The sequence below is a fragment of the Etheostoma spectabile genome, unplaced genomic scaffold, assembly GCF_008692095.1.
Source record: "Etheostoma spectabile isolate EspeVRDwgs_2016 unplaced genomic scaffold, UIUC_Espe_1.0 scaffold00001759, whole genome shotgun sequence".
Taxonomy (NCBI): Eukaryota; Metazoa; Chordata; class Actinopteri; order Perciformes; family Percidae; genus Etheostoma; species Etheostoma spectabile.
Window position 1 is genome coordinate 14,044 of NW_022602802.1, and position 19,482 is coordinate 33,525.

Sequence of the window (19,482 nt, forward strand, 5' to 3'; positions counted from 1 at the left end):
TTACTAAACAGAATGCAGCTAAATTATGTGTTGTCTGTAAACCAAACAAAATACTTTCGATAAGGTTCATTCCAGGTGCTACATTCCTCCCCTGCAAAATAAATGTTATCCTTAACATTAGCATAAACTTCTTTTGTCACATGGCAAATGAAAACATTGCAAACATTGTATTGGCAAAACCTTTCTTTTGAAAGTAAGAAACAAGTAAATAATATTAGTGCGTTCCACAGGTTTGACCCTTATAATATCTCCCCATTGTCCACCATGTGATGTAATCACATTCCACTCATAAATGACGCCATTAAGCATTTTAAACTTCAGTATAGTTTACCTCCGAATAGTTGTGACAATAGTGCAATTGCATGTGTTTTCTTCTACACAAAACCATTTCTGTTCCTTCAATATCTTCTCCAAAGACTTCTAATTTTTATAGTCTGAAAACATAACATAACATAAGTTTTACTGTTTCAATGCCAATGTTTACTTAACCAAAAATTTGGACTCTTATGTCACACCTAAACCAATACTTAGCTTCTGGAATATTAGCCACTTTATATCACCATCAGAAATTCAATCAGTAAAGTATTAACAATATAGGATCACAGTCATTAACTGGACTTAGCTTTTTTTTTTCTAATACTCTTTCTCAGATGATACACTTAATTGCAGTCAGTATTCAGTTCACAAGCAATTCTACAGTGTTCACATTTTTTTTTTCTTCTACAACAGTCCATGTTCAACCCACAAGCAGTCCTTTAGTAGTAGCCTATAGCAATGAGTGGAGGATAACCCAGCTGGGGTCCCCACATCTGTAGAGGTGGCCAAGGCATACAGTATTGTCCATATCCTGGGGCCAGTGCATTGACATAGAGTGGGTTAGTGCAAAGCCCCACCACACGATGCGTTGGATGACCTAACGAGTCATACGTCAGTGTTTCTCTGGGTCGTCTCTCTCTCTGTGAACGACGTGGTTGCATGTCAGTAAGTTCTGACTCCTGGTTGACAGGACAGTCTGCAGCTGAAACTGTATGTGACACCTCTTCGGTACTACCTATGTCCCTTTCTGTAGTGTCCTGGGCCACTAGCACGGGGGCAGGAGTTTCAACCCTGACCTCCTCTGTTTCAGCCTCAGCTTCCGGCTGAATTATTTCAGGAGCATTTTGAGGTGCAACATTTTGCTCTCCAGGCTTGTGGTGATGGTGTCTCAGTCTATTAGCCCAGTAGCATTCATCATCACTTGAAGTCTCCAAATCCTCTGAAGTATCTTTTGTTTTACTTTCCCTGTGTCTCTTGCTTTTTGAATATGCAGATTCTTTCCAGTTTTTTTAGCTGGTTCCTGCTGTGGTAATGCATCACAGGGCATTAACATGTTACGATGGAGGATTCTGCTATTCCCTGTGCCATTTTCAGCCTTGACTTCATAAACTGGGCTGTCTCTGCCCTTTTGAGAAACCACAATATGTATTTGCTTTTCCCAATATGAGCGCAATTTCCCAGGCCCTCCTCGTTCCGACATGTTTCTAACAAGGACTCTGTCACCTGGAGAAAGCATTGCACTTTGTCTCTTTTGATCATAGTATGTTTTTCTCTTGCTGTAGTCTTTTTGATAGTTTTGGATGCAATGTCATATGCTTCTTTCATTTGTTGCTGCCATTTTTTTGCATATTCCTCATAGGAGTTACATCCTTCCTCCTCATTTATCCCAAATATTACATCAATTGGCAAGCGTGGCTTTCTACCAAACAGCAGATAGAAAGGGGAATAACCTGTTGCTTCACTGGTCGTACAATTGTAAGCGTGTACAACTTTGCTCACATAGTCACTCCAATTTCCCTTTTTCTCCTCATCCAAGGTCCGCAGCATAGATAACAATGTACGATTAAATCTTTCAGCTGGGTTCCCTTGTGGGTGGTAAGGAGTTGTTTTAGAGTTTGCAATGCCCGTGTATTTCTGTAGTTGTCTGAATAAACGGTTCTCAAATTCTCTGCCTTGATCATGATGAATTTTAGCAGGGAATCCATATTTCAGGGCAAAATCGTTGAAAATCTTATCTGCTGCTGTTTTGCCTGATTTGTTACGGGTTGGGTATGCTTGAGCAAACTTGGTAAAGTTGTCAATAATTACCAAAATATACTCATACCCTCCCTGCTTTTTTCAAGGTGAAGATAGTCAATAGAGATGATCTCAAATGGTGCTGTAGCAGGTATGTGACACATGGGAGCTCGGGTATGGACTGCAGGTTTCTTTTGATAGTTACATTTACACACCTTTGCAATAAAAAACTCAATGTCCTTCTGCATCCCAGGCCAATAAAACCTCTGTCTAGCCAGGTGCAAGACCCGTTCCACCCCCAGGTGACCCATTTCGCAATGGAGATATTTGTAAACCACCTCTTTGTACACTTCCGGAAGCACAATTTGACTACATGTTGCCGTTTTGCGTTTTAACAAACCCTCTTGAGAGACATACAATCTTTTCCACTCATGGAACAGTCGTTTACCTTTCATCTTGTCTGGTTTCTCCCAAGACTTTTTCAGCTGGATTACATAAGAAATGGCGGTGTCTTGCAGCTGCGCCTTCAGTAGCTCTTGCTGTGTTATCTTTATGTCTGACTGGGCATCTGCAGCTATTTCTTGCACATACGGGCTGCAGGTCACTGCTGAGATCCAGTCCACATCATGTTCTTTCTGATTTTCGACTGCATTGAATATTGTACCAAGCACCTCAGGGCCACACTGCTCCGTGCATTCACTCATTAATGCCTCCATACTCACATGTGCCCGGGACAGAAAGTCTGCGTCCGTGTTCACTTTCCCCGGACGGTACTTTAACGTCAAGTTAAAATCAGCCAGCTCGGACACCCAGCGATGTCCTGTTGCGTTTAGTTTGGCTGTGCTCAGGACATAAGTAACAGGGTTATTGTCACTGTATACAGTTACAGAGGGAGCATAAAACAAATAGTCTCTAAACCTGTCTGTAACTGCCCACTTGAGTGCTAAAAACTCCAGTTTCCCCGAATGTAATCTGTAATTTTTCTCTGCTGGTGTCAATGTCCGTGAGCCATAGCCAATGACTCTCAGTTTGCCTTCCTGTCTCTGGTAAAGGACTGCTCCCAGTCCCTCCTCTGAAGCGTCAACATGCAAAATATGGATCCTCAAATCTGGGATACGCCATTACAGGTGGGTTAGTCAAGACATCAACAAGATAGTTCAATGCTTTTTGGTGTGTGTCAGTCCACTCTATTTTCTGATTTGGGGGGGCTTGTCCTGTCCTCGCTGGGCGACATGTGGACTTAGACTGAGTATTTGGGTTATGTCTGATGAGAGCAGGTCATACAGGCATTTTGCATGACGGGAAAAATCCTGCACGTAGCTCCTATAGTAACCCAGGAACCCTAGGAGTTTCCGGAGTTCTCTGATGTTAGTAGGTGGTTTTGTTTTAAGCGCTTGTACTGCAGCTACCTCTTTATTGTCCATCCTGTAGCCATCAGCTGAGATCACTTTTCCCAGATAACGCACCTCATTTTTAAACAGGTCACATTTATCCGGCCTCAGCTTGACTCCCCAGGCTTGTTGACGTTTTAAGACTGATCTCATGTCTTCAACATGCTGAGAGAATGTTTTGCTGTACACCAAGACATCGTCTAAATAAGGAATACATATCTTGTCTCTGAGTCCTTCAAGGCTTTCTTCCATACTGCGTTGGAAGGCTGACGGTGCATTAGTTAGGCCAAATGGAATCCGGTTCCATTCATACAGACCCCATGGGTTGTGAAGGCTGTGAATTTCCTAGAGTCCTCGCTAATGTTTCCCTGGTGGTAAGCTTTGCCTTGGTCCAGCACGCTGAACCAAGCATTTCCACCCAGACCATCAAGTATCTCCTGGATGCGTGGTATAGGGTGCCTGTCTGGGATTGTCTTTTATTAAGCCCTCTGTAATCAATACATAGTCTTAGGCTTCCATCCCGTTTCCTCACGCAAACCACTGGAGATGCATATGGGGAAGTGGATTTGCGTATAAACCCCTTTTTTAACAAGTCCTGTATGTGGTTTTTACCTCCTCATACAATGGTCGTGGTATGGCATTATATGTTTTAGCTACTGGGGCATTATCGCTGAGCACAATGTCCATTTAAGTTTTAATCAACTTCATTTTGTCCTCGCAAATGCACTTGACTGTCATTTGGTGTGAGTCTGTTATTATTTCACTACTAAGTTTGCCACCATGCCTTCTTGGTTGTTCCCGTAGAGCTGATCACACACTGTCAACGCATTTTCTGCATCCAATGTGTCATCTACTTGTTTATATACTGGCTCTGTCCACTCTTCACTTGATGTCAGATCAGCTACATGGGTGAACCTCTGCAATTGTGCTAGCATGTTCTTGATCTGTCGTTACTGACTCTCCCTGTGTTTTCTTCAGTTAATCTGCTTCGGACCAGTTTGTCTCCTATATCATCTGTCTGTGCACTGCTGTTGTATTTTGTCCTTTCTGCTGTGTATCGGCTCGCTATCCTGACAGTTGGTCCACTGCTCCTGGGATCCCTACTATATAAATATTCTGTGAGTAGCATCTGTATGACTATGCATTTGTTTCCATGGTGTTCACTGGTGTGGTAATAGGATCACTTTTGTCTCTTGACCATGGTTATGTTGGATGCATCTACTGTTAACATGCTCTCTGGTATACGGATAGCAGTTTGTTATTCTCTGTATGCTCCTATCATAATTTCCAGGCATCGAGATGTCATGCTGTGTGCATTTCTGACATAGATGTTGACTTTACGTGAGGAGCAGGAAATATTTACAGCTGGCAAGTGATTTCTAATCCCTCTTCCAAAGAAAGATTCTCTTCAGGTTCAAAGAGCATCTCAGTGTTTACTTTGAGATCCGTTGTTACAGGGCAGCTAATACACTTGACTTGTCCCCTTGGGACTACAATGGACACGCGTCCGGTTCTGACTGGGTAAGAAGCATTGTCACTGGTAGCTCCCTGGATCAGATTTAATAGTGCCTCTGCCTTTCCTGAACCTAGTCTTAGTGACTGTCTGAGCAAAGTTACTTTTTCCTTGTGCTGCACCTGGGCTTTCTCCTCTCTCATTATTTCAACAATGGCATTGAACCCTATTATTGGTCTTTGTACTACGTCCCTGCTCACAAGCACCGGAACTATTACCTCATCAGTTTCTGATGTTTGACCCTTGGGTCACACAGATTGAGACTAACCTCAACCCAGCCCTGAAAGGGAATCTTTGAGCCGTTGGCTGCTCTTAAATCCAGAATTTGCTCACTGTCTAACAAGTCACTGATTGGGTGGATTGTTGCATCAGGTAAGTTTTGGGACTTCCATGCCTCACTCATGACTGATACTTGTGCCCCTGTGTCCCACAAACCTAGCGTCTTAACCTTATTCATTTTACACCAGACCAGACACTTCCGCCTACCAGCTGTGCTACTCGTTTGTATTTTGTACCAGCATTCTCTGAATGAGAGGATTGATCTTTCTGCTTTTCATTTGACATTGAAGAGATAACATGTGTGGGGTGGGCAGTTTTTGTCTTTTTCGTTTCCTTTCAAGCGAATGTATAGCATCTATCGGTGGGTTCAGCTTTGAGTGTTTATCTTCTTGGGACATTGCTATTGAGGTTATGGCGTGTCCCCCAGTCACAACCTCCGCCAGTTTCCCGTCAGTTTTTGTCCCTCCCCTACTCTACACCCTTTTGCCCAATGTGTGTCACTGCCACATTTAAAACAATGGTTGCAGTTTTTGTTGTCCTGCTGACATGCTACACACTGTCTTTTTGGTCTCCTAGGAGCATTCACAGGTAAGTTGCCTCTGTTTATGTCGCCCGCTTGTCTCTCGTGCTGGACAGTTTTTAACAGTGATGCCACCTGGCCTGTAAGCTCCCTGATTGCTGTGTTGTTCTCCTCCATTTTTGTAAATAGGGGTTTTTCTTAGTCGGTTTGTTAGGTTTAGCTGCAAGCACAGTTGTTGGAAAGACACTTTCATCTTCACTCCTCTCTACTGTGTTCAGATTTGCCCGATGAGCGTTTTTGTTGGTGGCTTTAATCTTTTGGATCCTCTCATTTTCATTATATTGCGCAACCTGCATCTTTTGTAACAGCAGCTCATCATTACTTTCCTCATCCCGCAGATACATTCTCATTTCTGCTCTTATGTTGTCGTTTGACAAGCCTGTCATGATGGACTGTGAACACTGGCTTTGGACTAGCTCTTTGTTATATTTCAGGCCAGACTGGGCACGCTCAGATGCAAACAGTACCTTTTGGCGCAGATCCAGCACTCGGACCAGAAAATCTAGTGGTGTTTCCCCAGGTCCCTGTACAGCTTTTGTCAATTGTTGGTACAATACAGTTGCATCCTTTTCTGCATAGTGAGCTCTGAGTATTTGTCTAAGGATATCAAGCGTAAGGTTCTTTTTCCCCTCCAGATAACTCCTCAGTTTCAATCCAGGCCTCACAGCACAAATAACTGCCTCCACAATTTCAAATTCAGGATAGCATTTCCTTAGCCCACTTTCAATCTGATGTTCCAAGCTACTAAAGCTAAGAGTGTCCTTTGAGGTTGACTCACCTACATATCCATTTATTTTGAAGTCCTTTCTGAACCCCCTTGAAGGAGCATAGAAGCTGTTACTCATGGACTCTCTGCCTCCGCGTTGAGTCGCATTGTGCCCCGCTGTCCCCAGAACTCCTTGCTCCAGCAACGACGGAAACGGTGTGCCTTTCCTCGTGGTTGTTCCGATGCGGGCTGTGGTGAGTGAGCTGTTTCCACGCCGTCCGCATACATGGACACCGCTGCTGTTTCACCGCCGTCGGCCGCTCCCGCGTACCCGTAGCCGGTCACGTTCATCGGGTTGTCCCGGAGTGTGTCGAGCAGGTCGTTCAGTTGCAAAAGCACAGACATACCTTCGTCCTCCTTCTCTAGGAGCTCAACGCGCTCACAAAAGTTTATGACGTGCTTAACCAGTGCACGACGAGTTTTACCTGTAACGTCTGGTAAGTTTTCACCCGCAATGTTACAGTTCTCACAAACTCGATGTAATTCTTTCACGGTTAATCCAATCAACTTTTCTTCAATTTCCAAAAGAAAGTCTTCACGGTGTTCCGACATCTTGCTGTTCGTGTTAGTGACTCGATACACTTTTTCCTTTACAAAAAACAATAAAACGGCTCGGTGTCGTCCTAGCTAGACTGTAACTGTTAGCTCTGGAAGCTAAGCTACCTCGTGTCCCTTGCTCACACACACCGGTGTTTTACCGTGTTTTTCTTCGCTGCAGAGTAATCCTCATCTTGATAGGAATCCCAGCGGTGCCTCCAAATTGTTACACCACTCAGACGGAGACGCTGATAGTAGTGTATAAAAGTTCAGTTTATTCCTTCACAGTAGGATTGTTCACACAGCGAGTTCGAGTTCACTACCGCGGACACACACCAAACGTGTCTCTCCTTTACTACACGGCCTCAACTTCTCTGCCAAAAGTGTCTTCTTCTTACCATGTATTACAGTAAGGTTGAACCACAAACCACTACACAGCTAGCCCCCTACTGGCAGGATGAAGAACTGCATAATTTATAATAGAACTACATACTTCAATGCATTACTAACAGAATGCAGCTAAATTATGGTTGTCTGTAAACCAAACAAAATACTTTCGATAAGGTTCATTCCAGGTGCTACACTAGCAAAAATGGAAGATGAAATAAAGAAACACGTAATGTATTGTTATACAGTGTACGTAGTATAACCTATGTTGGGATTCTAAATAAACTAAGATATACTTACATGTGGCATTACCCAAGATAAAATTGGCAAACTAGCTTACTGAAGTATACCGTCAGTTAGGGCTGAACAATATTGTGTTTTAGCATCGACATCGCGATGTGCGCATGCGCGATGGTCGCATCGGAGGACGTGGTGATGTTGACGCTAATACTTTTTTGCTGCTTGATAGAAAAGTAACCTTTCACCGTTTCTCCTTTACATGATTATTACCATCCGACCATTCCCCTTTAAGACAGGTAGCCATGTGGGCAACGTGTGGATGTGACGTTAGTCCGATGGGGTTTATTGTTATGGGAAGTGAGGCTCTTCGTGTGTAGAAAAGTACCGGAGGCAGCAGCTGCCGCTGATACAGTGATGTCATAGTTTTCATGGGTAGTCAGGGACGCTACAGTAGTCAGTGTTTTATGTTCTCTACAAATACAAACTAAATCCCCTGATTAATGCAACATAATCACAACGTCTCCCGGCCATTTCCCACCGCAGAAAGCTGCTATCAGCCAAGCTAAAGCTAATATAGTTAGATTAAAGAAACCAGCAGAAAGCTGCTACCAGCCAGGCTCAAGCTAATACAGTTAGCCCCAAAAAACAAGCAGAAAGCTGCTACTAGCCAGGCTAAAGCTAATATAGTTAGCTTCAAGAAACAAGCAGAAAGCTGCTACCAGCCAGGCTAAAGCTAATATAGTTAGCCTAAAGAACCAAGCACAAAGCTGCTACCAGCCGGTCTAAAGCTAATATAGTTATCCTAAAGAAACAAGCGGTCCGTCTGTCCCAACTAACGTTTTGGTTCGGAGCCGCGACACTGGAAACGTAACACTAATCTACTATAGATGGCTGTGTCTGATCGAACGTCATTTCCACTGACTGAACTGTTCTTGGATACACGGTTTGTTTCTAGTGCGCATGATGTGCAGGTCTGATCAATTTGTCAAACTATCGAGCTGACCCCGCTAGTCAACCACAACCTTAAATTTAGAGGAAGCAACATGCAGTCACTCTCATTCACGTTAGCCTGGATTGATTATTATATGAATCCAAAGGTGTCATGCTAGTCAACCAGAGTATATCTACCTGATGTCCCTCTCCAAAATCACTTCAGAAGAGTAATGTTAGTCACAGCGCTTACTTGCTTTGGTGTTTGTAAAGCATTAAAGTCTATCCCCAGATGAGGGACAACTCTGTCCGGCTTAGTTATGTAGCATGAAAGCTAGCATAAGCTTACTAGCATCCAGCCCGCTTCTAAATACTGTAAATACCTTTTAATTAGCTCAACACTTTTTACAGTTAAACTGAAACACTGGCGCTGAGCTCCAGGTCCTGCAGACGCAGACGGTCCGCCGTCAGTGGGGCTTGGCCAGCGGGGAAACATCGCTAGAAAGCTCCGCTGCCGACCTCAACGGGATCTGATCTCCAGCGGGACACGGAAAGTGACGCGTTGGATCAGTGTAGTCCTCCGATGAAGAGCAGCGTACAGCTCCTCTAAACTCTGTCAGAGACCAGAGACCAGAGACCAGATGGGCCCCTGTGTCCGTCAGACGGTCTGAATGAGATCCACCACATCAGCGGAGCAATAACATGTAAAGCAGACTATATTATACTATATATACTATATTATACTATATTATACTATATACAGTATATATAGTATATATACTATATATACTATATGTAGTATATATACTATATATAGTAGGCTATATATACTATATACTATATTATACTATATATTATATATACTATATATACTATAGACTATATTACAACTCTCCAAATCTCAGACAACAGAGATGGAGGAGTTATATTTTGAATGTGCACAAAGTTGTAAACATGAGCAGAAATCTGATGAAACACATCTGAGCTATAATATACTATTTATACTACACTATAAAAACTTTATATACTATACTATAGTACGATACTGCAACGTTGGGCCACTATTGTGCATCTCTAACCTCTGTGCTTCTCTAAATGTAACTGTAAATAATTAATTTGATGTTTTTTTAAATTAACAAATAGTCTTTATTTTCCCAAAAAAGTAAAAACATTAAGTGGGGCCCAGAGGATGAGGGCCAAACATTACTGGCACAAAGGTTAAAGGATTAGAACTTATGTAACTCAGTGGTTCTCATTCTTTAGAATTTCAGTGGTCTAGTTGATCCCTCAACATTAATTTAACTTTGGGTTCCTGGTCCCTGCACCAGGGACCCCTGGACCTGGTCCCTACACCAGGGACCCCTGGACCTGGTCCCTACACCAGGGACCCTGGACCTGTTCCCCACAGACCCAGATCTTCTCAGCTGTTGCTGACATATGCTCCAGTCTCCTCATGTGGTTCATTATGTTTGGCACATTGTCTGGGTCAGTTCTTATTTCATAAGAAGTTAATAATGTAAATAATGTAAATGCTGAATGCTAAAACCTGTTGATACTACAACAACACAAAGGCTCTTAACCCTACAGTTTTGCACATATCATGTAACACTTGATTTTTCAATTTTTTGCAAAAAAACAATCCAGAAAGTGCCATTCAATTTTCTTTCCTGGGAGGGCATACCCCCAGACCCCCTAGGGAGAACCCCATCCCCCCACATATAGGAAATCCCAATTTAAACCCTAAAGGATAAAGACCCAAAGAAATTGCTTTGTACGCTGCAAAATATGGGTTGGCCCCCCCAAATCTCACTCTAAGGTTTAGGGAAAAGTTGGCAGCCCTGAAATAAGCCTGACAGAGCTGTCCCTCACAGAAAAAAAACACAGGTAAAATTAAAAAAACACAGAAAAAACACTACATAAACTTTGCTACAGTGTGTTTATTTAAACATAGGTACACCTACATGTAGGGTGACGAGATTGCAATATAAGCCTTTATATTAATATTAGCAGCGGAAGCGTGCTGGGCCCATAACCCAGAGGTTGATGGATCGAAACCATCTTCTACTATTTCCTGTGCTTTGTATCTTCAGTAAGTATATATCCAGTCTGTTGATGTTTAACACAGCAACTGATGTTGCAAGTGTCTCCACCTGCTGAAGAGTAAACTTAATGGCATGTTGAGATTATTTCACCCTAAAAAAAAGAAACTACAGTGCTCATACCTTTTATTCCCGCTGTAACACACATAAAAACTGGAGTGTAATACAGTAAATATACTACACTACAGGTAATAGATACTGTAAATAGAAACCGTAAAACATGAACGTTCAAAGTGCTTGTTGTGTTGTTTACCAGTCAGATTACCGCAGGAGGTAATATCTGTTGCAGCTCTTTTAAAGACTCTACCATAATACCTGCTGGAGATGCCAGGTCCTCATACATGTAAAGCATGAGCTCTACCACTGAGCTACATCCCCTGGAGATTTTGAAATTCTTTGACTTTTTCTGAGATAGACTTAGACTTATCTTTATTAATCCTTTTGGGATGACACCCGCAAGGAAATTGAAATATGCGGTGGCTTGAAATCAAACCTGGGCAAAATGCTTGCAATGCTATGGTATAAATCATAGTCGAAAAGTAACACACCTGTTGCCTTTCTGCTGGACAATACAACGTTCACTGCAAATCTTGTAAAACAGATTGATAAGAAATACATTGGTGGAGACTGGTTGCTTCCAGTACCTATGAGATAAGACAATATTGTTTATGAAGGAACATCTGGGTATACTGTGATGTGTCATTGGTTGGCTACCACTCTTAAAAAACACTGCTCGTTGTCGGCAGGATTTGAACCTGCGCGGGGAGACCCCAATGGATTTCTAGTCCATCGCCTTAACCACTCGGCCACGACAACATGAAAAGTTCTATACCTGTTTGCACAAATGTTCATACACGTTTCTATTGGTTAAGACTGTAACTTAAGATGTCATTGTAATCACATTCAGATCACCTCAAATAAAGACACTGATGATCATTGTGTTCATAAGTGCTTCTCTTTGGGGTTGTCTTGGTTGTGAGTTCATCATCAGACACTAACACATGCAGAGCAAGTACATTTCAGTAGTTGTCCACCACTAGCTAAATAAATAAAAGAATGGAATGATATTCAGCACTAACTGGTACTTTCTATTGCTGAATGAGCTCTATCTGGAGGAAAAAGGAGTTGCCCCAAAGAAAGTTATTTGACTCTAATTGACCACTCATAGACTGTTAATGGCATACATTGGGATGATGGTTGTCTATTCATGAAGCCATTCATTACTTACAATAGTCAGTTTTTTTGTTTCTTGTTATGTCTCGGCAAGAAGTATTATACTTTAAGGTTGTCTGTCCATCTCTACATCAGAATCAGAAATTCTTTATTGATCCCTGAAGGGAAACTCTGGAAAAGACTGCTCCTTCGAGCCAGATTTGAACCAGTCTCAATGCCCAAATGTATTACAAGATTTGAAGTGAACATCACATTGTCCAGTGATGGTGGTATAGTGGTGAGCATAGCTGCCTTCCAAGCAGTTGACCTGGGTTCGATTCCCAGCCATCGCAGTAACTGTTTTTAGGTTGTGGTACTTTCCTTTTTTACAAGAAGTCAGCAGAAAGGTTACTTGCCCAACCTGGTTTGATAAAATCTCTTTGAGCTGCATGATTATGGCCAAAATGATAACGACAATTACTTTGATCAATATGGAGATCACGATTAATTATCTCAATTATTTGTTGATTTTCTACTCCAAAGTGCTGGAAAGGAAGGTTTCACCAATCGTTGAACCTCAGGTTAACAAGGAACAATCTCAGCAAAGCTATTGATGGATGATTCTAGTTACTTCACCAAGTTAAGGCCAAATGCCACAGCTGTAAGACATCACATTGGTTGCCTTCCAGCTATGTAATATATGCAAATGGCAGTAGTGGGATTTGAACCAACGCCTCCAGAGAGACTGGAGCCTTAAGCCAGCGCCTTAGACAACTCGGCCACACTACCTGCAATTATCAACTTTCCACATCATGACAAACACAGGCCCTGTAATCAACGTTATGCTTGTTAATGTTATTGGAAAACTTGATGTAATACAAGCAAATACTTAAGGCCCCACCCAAAAGTTTTGTGATATGTGGCGGGCAACTGTATGTCAATGATCAAGCTTGTTGCTGTGACCAAGAAACCACCAGCAAAATGACTGATGCATCATCAGTTTAAAAATTTTCTTGGATGCCAAATATTTGAATTCAAAGTCAGAATCCAATTGAGATGTAAGATCAATACAATGCTCGTCCAGCTTCTACATTCCCGCATGAGTCAGCTTCCCCAATTTCTAAGGAAATATAAACAGGAAAATAGCCTGATAAGCATACATGTGCAGCTCAACCTCAAAAAGCCATAAAGCAAATGCTTGGGGCTTAAAGATCGAGCTCCCGCTCATTAAACATCAGACAGGCGTAGTCTCTGTGGCATAATAGGTCAGCGCAGTTGGCTATTAGGTGGAAAGATGGGGGTTCAAGTCCACCCAGGGATGTGTGTTGCTTTGATAACCTGGAGTGTGCCAACTCTGGGATTTATCCTTCAGCTGAAGACCATAGAGCAGCCCAAAGATCACCCAAGTGGCCTTTAGAAACCATGTACATATAAAAACTTTGCGGTCATTGGTATGCAGGTCACTTGATGTAATACAAGCAAATACATGATGCTCCACCCAACAGTTTTATGATATCTGGCGTGTGCAGTAACAACACATCAAGTGCATCCAGGACCTGCCTGGTGTGCAGCTTCATACAGAGACGGGTACTATCAAGAAGGGGAGTGTTGTCCTGACCAAGTATCGCTGTGCCAGAGGGTCCACGCCTCTGGAATCATTTCATAGCCACCTGAACAAGTTTGTTCTATCTAAGTAGTATGTGTTTCATGATTGTACTTTTGTTTTTGAATGGTAAATGGACATATTTTAAAGAATAATTTTAGAACTGTGCTGGAATTTGCAACAAAAAACATGACCTTTCCCATTTTGACAAACTGTTTTGATCACTTGAGGTATTTCAATGAAGTCTTTGGTCTTTGACAGTTACCTTGCAATCTAAAACTGTATATCCTATTGTCTCTAGAACAATAGTTGGCAGTTGGAGGAGTAATGGCTCTTTACAGTGAATATGCAAAAGAAGATGTTCACAAATTCAGTCCAGGTAAATGCTCAGCCCATATTCACACAGACCTAAACCTACTCACTTAATGCTGGTTACAATATTCTAATAATCAACAATGCCAGAGAAAAATGACAAAGAGTGATAACAATTAACAAGCCTTACGTTAGTTAAGGTCCCTGTGTGTGTTACGATGTGTAGCATAGTCATGTGCAGGAAGTGTGGCCGAGTGGTCTAAGGCGCTGGATTAAGGCTCCAGTCTCTCTGGAGGCGTGGGTTCAAATCCAACCACTGCCATTTGCAAATGTTAATTGCTGGAAGGTAACCCATTTGATGACATGGCGTTTGGATGAGGTTATCCCTTGTGACATAGCTTAGTGAAGTACCTAAAGACCCCTTTCTGACTCTACATTTTATATCTGTTCTTGCAATGCCCTGTTTTTAATGACCACCCAATCGTAAGTGTTCAATGTGAAATACTCATTCATTAACAAAATTGTCGGTAACTGTGACGGGGCGCATGTCGGCCGTCACGGTAGCGATACGCTACCTATACCATCCAAAGACTGAGACTGCAGGTATATGTTATATGCCTGTAAATGTTTAAAGTTTTCATATGTTACGTTAATTTTCACAATGTTTAAAAACATCAGTTAACCGAGCCATTCTCCATTTCCCCACGGTAAACCCATAGCTTTCTTGTGCTCACATTTTAACATTTAAAACTACGGTGATTTACATGCTACTGCTACATTCATCAATCTGTCATTCTGTTTAAAACCATACCATACTTCACAAACATTACCTATTTACAATAACCACGCAACACTCAGATCTCTGTTAACTATGTGTCTGTTTATTTAGTTTCAAAGTGCAACACAGGTTAAACATTAGACATTCAATTCAATTTTTCAATTCAATTTTATTTATAGTATCAATTCATAACAAGAGTTATCTCAAGACACTTTACAGATAGACCACACTCCAGAATTTACAAGGACCAACAGTTCTAGTAGTTTCTAATAGTTTCCTCCAGAGCAAGCAACAGTGCGACAGTGGCGAGGAAAAACTTCCTTTTAGGCAGAAACCTCGGTCAGACCCAGGCTCTTGGTAGGCGGTGTCTGACGGGCCGGTTGGGGTTAGAATGAAGAGTGGCAATAAAAATAGAAAAAATTAGTAGTTTGTAGAAGTTCTTTGTAGTAGTTCATGGCATAGCAGGACGCTGTGCGGCATTACAAGGCACAGCAGGACGTAGCAGGACGTAGCAGGACGTAGCAGGACGTAGCAGGGCACCGCAGTGTAGCAGTTGAACATGGCATCACAGAACGTGTAGCGGGACCAAGGCGACAGCTGCTACCCTGATTTCGGAGCCTCTCTGATCCAAGGGAACATGCTGGGGAAAAAAGAACATAAGGACTCCGGGGAATGACTCCCCAGAGCTAGGTTAGTAACACGCATTTCTGGGACATGGATGCACATAAATGAAAAGATAGAAAGATAGAGGAGAGAGGAGCTCAGTGTATCAAAATAAGTCCCCAGCTGTCTAAAATTATTACAACAAAACCAAGAGAGACGAGGTAAAGAGAGCTCCAGCCCGGCCGGGCTAGAACTCTCCCCAACCAGATCGGGCTGTTTGCCAAGTCTCCCTTTAGTTCTATTATATTCTTGATTATATGATAGATAAATCTGAAAACTATGTGACTAACTACTACTCCCTAACAATATTCGATTCTATGCCCTAACTAGTGTATCAAAATAAGTCCCCAGCTGTCTAAAACTATTACAACAAAACCAAGAGAGACGAGGTAAAGAGAGCTCCAGCCCGGCCGGGCCAGAACTCCCCCCAACCGGATCGGGCTGTATGCCAAGTCTCCCTTTAGTTATATTATATGATAGATAAATCTGAAAACTATGTGACTAACTACTACTCCCTAACAATATTCGATTCTATGCCCTAACTATAAGCTTTATCAAAAAGGAAAGTCTTAAGCCTACTCTTAAATGTGGAGACGGTGTCTGCCTCCCGGACCCAAACTGGAACCTGGTTCCACAGGAGAGGAGCCTGATAGCTGAACGCTCTGGCTCCCGTTCTACTTTTAGAGACTCTAGGAACCACCAGTAACCCTGCATTCTGGGAGCGTAGTTCTCTCCTAGGGTTGTAAGGTACTATAAGCTCTTTAAGATAAGATGGAGCCTGACCATGAAGAGCTTTGTAGGTGAGAAGAAGGATTTTAAATTCTATTCTAAATTTTACAGGAAGCCAATGCAGAGAAGCTAAAACAGGAGAAACGTGATCTCTTTTCCTGATTCCCGTCAGAACACGTGCCGCAGCATTCTGGATCAGCTGTAGAGTCTTTATGGATTTTTTCGAGCAGCCTGATAGTAAAGAATTGCAGTAATCCAACCTAGAAGTAACAAATGCATGGACTAATTTTTCTGCATCATTTTTAGACAGGATATTCCTGATTTTTGCAATATTACGTAGGTGAAAAAGGCGATCCTTGAAATTTGCTTTAAGTGGGAATTAAAGGACATGTCCTGATCAAAGATGACTCCAAGATTCTTCACTGTGGTGCTGGAGGCCAGGGTGATGCCATCCAGAGTAACTATATCTTTGGATAGTGCGTCACGGAGGTGCTTGGGTCCGAGAGCAATAACTTCAGTTTTATCTGAGTTTAACATTAGAAAATTACAGGTCATCCAGGTTTTAATATCTTGAAGGCACGTTTGAAGTTTAACTAACTGATTAGTTTCATCCGGCTTGATTGATAGATATAATTGAGTATCATCTGCATAACAATGAAAGTTTATGGAGTGTTTCCTAATAATACTGCCTAAAGGAAGCATATATAAAGTGAACAGGATTGGACCGAGCACAGATCCTTGTGGGACTCCATGACTAACCTTGGCGTGCACAGAGGATTCATCGTTAACATTAACAAACTGAGATCGATCTGATAAATAAGACTTAAACCAGCTTAGAGCAGTCCCTTTAATGCCAATTAAATGTTCCAATCTCTGTAATAAGATATAATGGTCAATGGTATCAAATGCAGCGCTAAGATCTAATAACACAAGTACAGAGATAAGTCCTTTGTCTGAAGCAATTAGGAGGTCATTAGTAATTTTCACAAGTGCTGTCTCTGTGCTATGATGAACTCTAAATCCTGACTGAAAATCCTCAAATAAGCTGTTGCTATGCAGAAAGTCGCACAGCTGTTTGGCGACTGCTTTCTCAAGAATCTTAGAGAGAAATGGAAGGTTGGATATACAGTAATCCCTCGTTTATCGCGGGGGTTACGTTCCGAAAATGACCCGCGATAAGTGAAATCCGCGAAATAGAAAACTTTTTTTTTTTTTTACAATTAGCAACTATTACATGTATACAAATACAGTGACTCACGTGTAGGCCGTTTCACTGCTCTTCAGACTGGGCCGCTGCATCCTGACTGCGCTCTGCAGTGTTCTCTTCTTCTGAAGCCCGCGGTGCAGGTGTGTTTGTTCGGGAGAAGAACATAGTGATAGGCAGCTGTTGTCGCTCTTTTTTCTTCTTTGCAAAAAGATCCTTGTACACCGACATGCCACCATCGATTACGTTGGAGAACTGTAATGAACGGCTCATCAAAGGGTCCCATTCCTCAGCTACTCGCTTAAGTTCAGTGGCCATTCGCACCATGGTTGCTAAGCGACCAAGCGTTAGTCCTTCCTCCTCATCTCTCGTGTCCTCTTCTCCCTCTTCTCTTTCATCGTCGCTTTGTGGCTTTGTCATTTCTGCCAGCTCTGCATCGGTCAGCGGCTGTGCGTCTCCATCAATCAGGGCGTTTATGTCATCCGGACTCATGTCATTAAAGCCGTCTCCTCCAATCTGTTTAGCCAGATTCACAGCTGTTTCTACGGCAGAGTGGTGGACCTCGTCAAGCGAGCCTCCGGTTGCGTTTTGCACTGCCTCTGGCCATAGTTTTTTCCAGCAGGCCTTCAGAGTTTCCGTTTTCATTTCCTGAATGGCCCTCTGAATGTTTTGGAGACACGATGCAATGGTGTATCCACGCCAGTAGTCCTTCAGTGAGAAATCTTGATCCGAGTCCATAGCGTCAACAAGATGTTGCAGGGTGTTGCGCGTATAGAGAGCCTTGAAAGCACGGATGACTCCTTGGTCCATGGGCTGAATCAGGGATGTAGTGTTTGGCGGCAGAAATTCGATTTGCACACCATCATATGCCAAATCATTACCGTGACCTCCGGCGTTGTCAAGGAGCAGAAGCACTTTAAAGTCCAGTCCCTTTCCTCTCAAATAACACTTGACCTCCGGGATGAAACAGTTTTTGAACCAATCCAGATTGAGCACTTTTGTCATCCAAGCCTTTGCATTGTACATCCAGTAAACAGGCAAATCATCCTTATTTTTGTTTTTCAGCGCCCTGGGATTTTTAGACCTGTAAATCAGCCCCGGTTTAATCATGAAACCTGCGGCATTTCCGCACATAGCCAGGGTCAAACGGTCTTTGTGAACTTTAAATCCTGGGGCTTTGGCTTCTTCCTGCATGATGAAGGTGCGGGAGGGCATTCGTTTCCAAAATAAGGCAGTCTCATCCATGTTAAAAACTTGTTCGGGCTTATATCCCCCCTCCTCAATGATCGCCTTGAATTTATTGTACACGAAGGCTTCTGCCTCAGCGGTATCCGCAGACGCCATCTCACCGTGCAGACAAACATTTTTAAGTCCAAAGCGTTTCTTAAACTTTTCAAACCAGCCCTTGCTTGCATTAAATGCGCTTGGCACTTTGTCAGCAGCACTTGCTGGGGGCCTGGCATCCTCTCCCACTGTGTCAGCAGCACTTGCTGAGGGCCCGGCATCCTCTCCCTCTTCCCCGTCACTGACAGCAAAGTTTTCATACAGCATTCTCGCTTTTGTGCAGATAACGTTTGTATCCAGGGTTATGTTTTTTTTCCTGCAGTCATTAATCCACAGAGCTAATGCCGTCTCCATCCGTACCATGGTCTTGTTGCGGACAGTTACAACCCTTTTTGCATTCGTATTAAAATTGACTGCTGCTGTCGTCCTTATGTTTTTTTCCTCCTTCTTTATGTAACGAACGGAAGATTCATTGATTCCGTAATGGCGAGCAACGGCTGCATAGCTTTTACCTTCCCTTAGCATGTCCAGAAGTTTAACTTTATCTGAGATAGGTAGCATCTTCCGCCGTTTGGGCCCATCCGCAGGTGCTTTTGTCGGTCCAGGCCGTTTCGTCGACATTATGGGTTTAGGAGATGTTCGAAATTACAAGATAATTTGGCCAACTTAATGTAAATTTGCCAAGCTGTTTTATGTACGTACACATAACTGCACGAGACGACAAAATGATAGCACAATTCGTAGCATGTTTTGATACAAGAAGCGGGAGTGAGTTTTTAGCGAATCAGAATGCAGAGCACAATGCACCAAAAAAAAAAAAAAATGCATTATGAAAATCCGCGAAATAGCGAATCCGCGATAAGTGAACCGCGAAGTGGCGAGGGATCACTGTAGGTCTTGTTGGAGAAATCCTTCTATAAACTGACAACTGACTCCATGATGAATTAACACAGCGTTTATTCTTGTGGTCAACAGATGAAATG

At 42.6% G+C, this 19,482-nt stretch overlaps 1 protein-coding gene and 3 non-coding genes across 4 annotated transcripts; 2 read left to right on the top strand and 2 right to left on the bottom strand.

Annotated features, from left to right (window-relative positions):
* Positions 1-11,508: 11,508 nt before the first annotated feature.
* Positions 11,509-11,590, bottom strand: trnas-aga (transfer RNA serine (anticodon AGA)). Its single transcript has one exon. It is a non-coding gene; the product is annotated as a tRNA-Ser (tRNA).
* Positions 11,591-12,207: 617 nt separating this feature from the next.
* On the top strand, positions 12,208-12,279 carry trnag-ucc (transfer RNA glycine (anticodon UCC)). The gene has a single exon. It is a non-coding gene; the product is annotated as a tRNA-Gly (tRNA).
* A 1,802-nt stretch (positions 12,280-14,081) lies between these two features.
* Positions 14,082-14,163, top strand: trnal-aag (transfer RNA leucine (anticodon AAG)). Its single transcript has one exon. It is a non-coding gene; the product is annotated as a tRNA-Leu (tRNA).
* A 3,118-nt stretch (positions 14,164-17,281) lies between these two features.
* LOC116675286 (tigger transposable element-derived protein 1-like) lies at positions 17,282-18,766 on the bottom strand. Its single transcript, XM_032507218.1, has one exon. The coding sequence runs from the start codon at positions 18,764-18,766 to the stop codon at positions 17,282-17,284; it is 1,485 nt and encodes a 494-aa protein (XP_032363109.1).
* Positions 18,767-19,482: the final 716 nt, after the last annotated feature.